Source organism: Grammomys surdaster, unplaced genomic scaffold (assembly GCF_004785775.1).
Source record: "Grammomys surdaster isolate TR1022 unplaced genomic scaffold, NIH_TR_1.0 126612, whole genome shotgun sequence".
Taxonomy (NCBI): Eukaryota; Metazoa; Chordata; class Mammalia; order Rodentia; family Muridae; genus Grammomys; species Grammomys surdaster.
This window is the reverse complement of record NW_021621401.1, coordinates 694,483-700,306: the sequence shown is the minus strand read 5'-3', so window position 1 is coordinate 700,306 and position 5,824 is coordinate 694,483. Positions and strand designations below refer to the sequence as shown.

At 49.4% G+C, this 5,824-nt stretch overlaps 1 protein-coding gene across 4 annotated transcripts in view; it reads left to right on the top strand.

The window, feature by feature from the left end:
* Positions 1 to 299: 299 nt before the first annotated feature.
* Unkl (unk like zinc finger) overlaps positions 300 to 5,824 on the top strand; it is a 45,752-nt gene continuing 40,227 nt past the window's right edge. Inside the window, exons 1-2 of one of the 4 annotated variants that reach the window (XM_028760772.1) lie at positions 300 to 395; positions 1,339 to 1,548. In XM_028760772.1, the coding sequence (XP_028616605.1) occupies positions 319 to 395; positions 1,339 to 1,548 (287 nt within the window). In that variant the 5' untranslated portion in view covers positions 300 to 318. The remainder of the gene's footprint in view (positions 396 to 1,338; positions 1,549 to 5,824) is intronic. The other 3 variants (XM_028760771.1, XM_028760773.1, XM_028760774.1) reach the window with 3 other exon arrangements.

The following is a 5,824-nucleotide window of genomic DNA, read 5'->3' as shown; positions in this document are numbered from 1 at the left end:
CAGTCTAATTATAGACCTTTTCCAGCTAAAAGAAACCTGTGCCCAACAGCAGCTCTGGACGCAGAGGGCCTCACGGGGACTCTACACCAACGGGCGTGTCCCGCTTTGCGCCTGTAACTTGCTGCCGTGGTGGGCCGGCAGATCCTGTGTGTCACCCCCGCCGCACAGCGCGCGTGGGCGAAGGGTCGACGGGGGCGTGGCCGGCGCGGCGTGCCCGGGGGTGTGGCCGGCGCGGCGGGGGGCGCAGGGGGCTCGGTGCGGGGGGGAGATCCGGGGGCGCCGGCGCGGCGCATGCGCGCTGCATTGTTTTGACTGAAAATGCCGTCGGTTTCGAAAGCGGCGGCGGCGGCGCTGAGCGGGTCCCCCCCGCAGACCGAGAAACCAACCCACTACAGGTCAGTGCCTGGGCTGCCGCTCGTGGCCTTCTGGGCACCGTGGCGCAGAGCAGCGGCCCGCGCGCGCCACGGGCCCGGGTGTCGCCGCTGAGGGTGCGCCCCGCCCGCGCCCCCGCCGCCAGCCCTTGTGGGTCACGCCGTCCGGGCGCGGGCCGCCGCCTAAGGTGGAGTGGCGGCGCCCAGGGTCTTCGGTGATCCCTGGCTTGGGGCTGGGCTTGCTCCTGGTCTCCGGCGACCTCGCGCGCCAGACTGGAGTCTGGGGAACAGCGCCTGCGTTCGTAGCTCAGGGCCGCGCCTGGACTGGAGGTGGGCGCACGGCCATCCGGACTCGGGCAGTCTCCGGCTGAGGTTGAGAGACGGTGCCCGGGGATCTGGGGTGACCTCTGGGTTGGGGGCGGAGCCGCACCTAGAGTCCGGTGGCCGCCTGGGTTGTGAGCCTGGGGGTCGTTTCTGCGGCGCAGAAGAGGGGTTGCGCCTGGTGTGGGCGGGTGGCGCTTGCAGTCCATCTGGAACCTGTGAAGGGAGTCGAGCGGGAGTCGGGAGACCGGGACTGAGGATTGAGGGGTGGCTCCAGGGGTCAGGGACTAGAAGGGGGCGGAGAATGGAGTGTAGTTTTATAGTGTTACCTGGGATCAGAGTTGGGGATGGCCTGCTAGGAGGAGGTCTCTGCCTTGTGTCCGGGAACCTTCCTTATCTGAGGACTGGGTAGTGGTATTTGGGGTCAGGGAACGGAGAGTCTGCCTGGCATCTGGAGTTACCTGGTCTCCGAGTTGGGGAGTGACTCCCGGGGTGCTTTGAATAAAGGAGGGTACCGGGTCATGGCAAACAGATGGACTCTGTGTTGGTGGGGTGGAGGTCTTCGCGTCTGGAACCCTGCCCCGCCGCATCCCAGGGGCCTCCAGCCGGCGGCGGCTGCGGCCCGCAACGCTGTTTGTCTTTTTAGGTATCTAAAGGAGTTTAGGACAGAGCAGTGCTCCCTGTTTTTGCAGCATAAGTGCAGCCAGCACAGGCCGTTCACCTGTTTCCATTGGCATTTCCTAAATCAGCGTCGGCGCAGACCGCTCCGACGACGCGATGGCACCTTCAACTACAGCCCGGACGTATACTGCTCCAAGTACGATGAGGCCACCGGCCTGTGTCCCGACGGTGACGAGTAAGTGGGGCTCCGGTGGGTGGCTGCTGGCCTTTCTTCAGGACTGGTGTTGACTCTGTGATCAACAGGTTTTTGAGGTTTCTGGGTTTTGTTTTGAGACAGGGTGTCTTTATGTGGCCCTGCCTGTCCCGAAACACTTTATGTAGACCAGGCTGGACTCGAACTCATAGCAATACCTGTCTTGGCCCCTTAAAGTGCTGGGATTAAAGGTGTATGCCACTACACTGGTCTCTTTGGTTCTTTTTAACACCCACTACCTGTAGAAGGGAACCTCATTTTTATTCAAGACTTCCCAGGGGTCATAGAGTGTGTGTGCTTGAGGGCTTCCCCATTTGTAGGCTAGTTTCCTGAAAGATTATGTATGTGTGTTGTAGGGGAAGATCTTTGGTAATTAAAATTGATTCTGATTCACTTCCTGCCCTTATCCCGTCCAACGCTTTACTTTAAAATTGGCCCATGTTTTGCAGGTATCTGATTTAAAACAGTTTTCTGCAGTCAGTTGTAAGCATGTAATGTGTAATATGTAAGTGTGGAATGTTTCCTTGCTGCTTATCTGTGTATTTTAAAGGAGGGTAGCAGAACTGTTACTCTGATAAGGATTTGTGAGATGATTTTGCTTTTTATTATTAATAATGATAATTATTAATGTGTTATAATTAATAATGTATTGAATATGAATTGGAACCCGTGATCTTGCTTATGCAGGCAAGGACTCTTAACACTGAGATACACTCAGCTCGTATGTTGTTGGGGTTTTTTTTTAATGGTAGGAAAGTTGTTTTATTTGCACATTGTCATTTATGTAACACTTTCAGATTTTAGTAAGTCCAGGCTTTGTTTGGGTTGGTTTATATTTTACAAGTTTCCTGATGGTGTCATGAGCAGCTGTCTTTATTTGTGTGTGTGTGTGTGTGTGCTTATGTGTGCAGGTGCAAAGTGTGGCTGCTCGTTTGCCAGCGTGTACACGTATGGCTAGTGCTCACAGGTTACCCTTACATGGTGTTCCTCACCTTGTTTTAAAATAGGGTCTCTCACTGGCCTGGAGCTAGTTAAATAGGCCAGGCTGGTTGGCCTGCAGCTGCCTCCTTAGCACTGGGATTACAAGTATATGCCACTGTGGCCAGTGTGAGGTTTTGTTTTATTGTTTTGTTTTTAATCAGGGTTCTGGGGGTCAAACTCAGGTCTTTATGCTTTCAAGGCTAGTATTTTACTGAAGGAGCTCTCTCTTTCTAGCTCTGAACATCTTTGTTTTGAAATAATGAAGACAGAGAAAGTCCAAGTGAGACTTTGTGTTCAGAGGGAGGTGGAACATAGGATCAGGGAGTGATCTTCCTTTGGGCAGTTTGGGGATGTGGGGGTTAGCTTCCTGCCCTGAGGTGTAATATTGGTCTGTCTTTTTTTGCCCGTCTCCCACTCACCCCCAACACAGGGGTTCTCTGTGTAGCCTTGGCTGTTTTGGAAGTTACTCTGTAGACCAGGCTGGCCTCCCGAACTCAGATCCACTTGCTTCTGCCTCCCAAGTGCTGGAACTAAAGGTGTCACCACTACTGCCTGTCAACAGTCTCTGTCTTAAAAGCACTTTGTGTCTCTTGACACTTTGGAGGGATCCAGTGCATGTGAAATTGTCACAATAGTCATACAGAATTGTGCTGCTGGTGATTCTTTTTTTTTTTTAATGTTATTCATTTATTTATTGTAGAATGGTGGAAAGTATGGCTGTTTTCATAGATACGTTGTTCGGGAGAGAACCTAAGGGCCAACCCTGTTCCACTGCTGTGTATTCTTAGCTTCCCTCAGTGTTTGACTGTGTAGCTCTTAGTAGCCTGGAACTTGCTGTGTAGACCAGGCTAGCCTTGAACTCCGAGAGATTGCTTGCACAAAGGTATTCACCACCATACTGGGCTTTATTTGTTTTGTTTTTGAGATAGGTTTTCTTTGTATAGCCCTGGCTGTCCTGGAACTCAGGTTGTAGGCTAGGCAAGCCTTGAACTCACAGAGATCCTCCTGCCTCTGCCTCCTGAGTGCTGGGATTAAAGACAAGCACCATCACTGCCAGGCTCGCTGATCTTTTTTCAAGATTGTATTTTTAATTTTGTGAGTATGCTTGTGTACATGAGCATTCAGAGCCCACAAAGGCTGGAGGACCAGCTGGCCCTCAGGTTATAAATGGTTGTGAGTTACTCAGTGTGAATTCTGGAAGCTCAGCTTGGATCTTCTGCAAGAGCAGTACATGGTCCTAACTACTTAGCCGTCTCTCCAGCCCCTCACAGAAAGTATTTTTGTTTGTTTGTTTAAAGATTTATTTATTTTATGTATGTGAGTACACTGTTGTTGTCTTCAGACACAGGAGAGAGCATCAGATCCATTACAGATGGTTGTGAGCCACCATGTGGTTGCTGGGAATTGAACTCAGGACCTCTGAAAGCAGTCAGTGCTCTTAACTACTGAGCCAGTGCTCCAGCCCCACAGAAAGGTTGTATGTATGTGTGTGTGTGTGTATGTATGTATGTATGTATGTATATATGTATGTATATTGTTGTTAATGTAGCTTGAGGCCCAAGCTAGATACATAGTGTAACCTGCTGAGTTTCAGTTACAGTGCCATCAGTATAATTCAGTGGGCAAAAGCATTTGCTGCCAGGCAAAGATTGACTTAAACTTGATGACTTAAACTTTATCCCTGGGACTCACATAATGAAAGAAGAAGATTCATACAAGTTATCCTCTGACTTCTACATATGCCGTAGCACATATGCATGTTTGCACGTGCCTGCACTCAAACACACACTCTCTAAATATATACAATATATTTATTTTTAGATACAGTCTTTATATAGTCCTGGATGTTCTGGAACTCGCTATGTAGACCAGGGTGCCTCTACCCTAGATTGAAGGCATGTAACCACCTATGGTATTTAATCTACCAAAGCTGTGCTACTTAAACTGTCTCCTTTGAACATGTCCTTAGAAGACAGGTGACTGTCTGGCTGAGACCCAGGCTCAGTTCCTAATTTTCCATTTTCTTTTGGTCACCTTGGGGCTGCTGTTACCTGAGCTTGGAACAGGAATCCATGAGGTGAATGGTACCAGCCTTGCCTGACCTCATCCTAGAGTCTGGCCTGTGGATATCTCCTGGTATTCCCCAGTGATAATTTTCACTTATAAAAAGAAAGCATGTCTTGGGCTGAAGGGTTGGTTCAGTGATTAAGAGCACTTGCTGCACTTCCAGATGACCTGGGCTCAGTTCCCAGCACCCACATGGCAGCTCACAACCCACTTACAACTCTAGGCCTAGGGAATCTCGACACTCTACTGAAGTGTGCAGGTGCCAGGCACACACATTATAAGATAGACATGCAGGAATGACACTCAAACATATACAATAAAATGAATCTAAAAAGAAAAAAAATCAATCATGTCTCAGCTTGTGTTTCTGAAACTTGGTTGTCCTGGTATTGGAGCATGTCACAGCAGGGCATCCACAGTGTGTCCGTTCTTACTAGAATGAAGTGTGCTGCACCGAACACCAGCCTACAGCTGATCCTCATTAGCTGTGTACAAATGGTAATCAACCACAGACAGTTAGGCATGTTAACTGATGGTCAGGCTTAGTAGCTTGCAGTTTATTGTGAGAAGACCTGAGTAGACCATACAGATGCCTGCCATTCAGTTTGTGTTCTGTATATCTGACACTTAAGTGTCTTAGGATTTTTGTTTATGGCTTATCTTAGATGTGTCTAAGATTTTTGTTTATGGCTTATCTAGAGCACATGGAATGATTTACCCCTCAGGAAGCTTGCGACAGGCTGCTTCCACTGGGAATCTCTGCTTAGTAATTACTGAGGACTTCCCCATCGCTGCACATGAGGAATGGCTGGAGTTGTTCTTAGTGAATTGCATCTTCTGGCTCATGCAGAGTTGCCATAGAAATTATAAACTAGATAGTACCTTCCAGAGCAATGATGGTGGGGCTTTCCCTTTATTTCAAGGTCTTGAATTTATTTATTTTTTGCATAGTACTACCAAGCAATTAATAAGCATTTGTTGCAGTACTGAAGTAGAATGCAGGTCCTCAGGAAAGCTAGGGTTTACCTCTGAGCCACATGCCTAGCCTCACAAATCCATTATGTTAAAACATCACCAGTTCTCAGAGTAAAGCCCATTAACCAGTGAGTAGTAGAGTGCGCATTCGGTTACTCTTGATGTGGGCTCAGCCCGCCCGGGCTCCCGGCCTGTTCTAGGAGGGCAGCACTGCAGCGTGCCTCTGTGGCCTGTT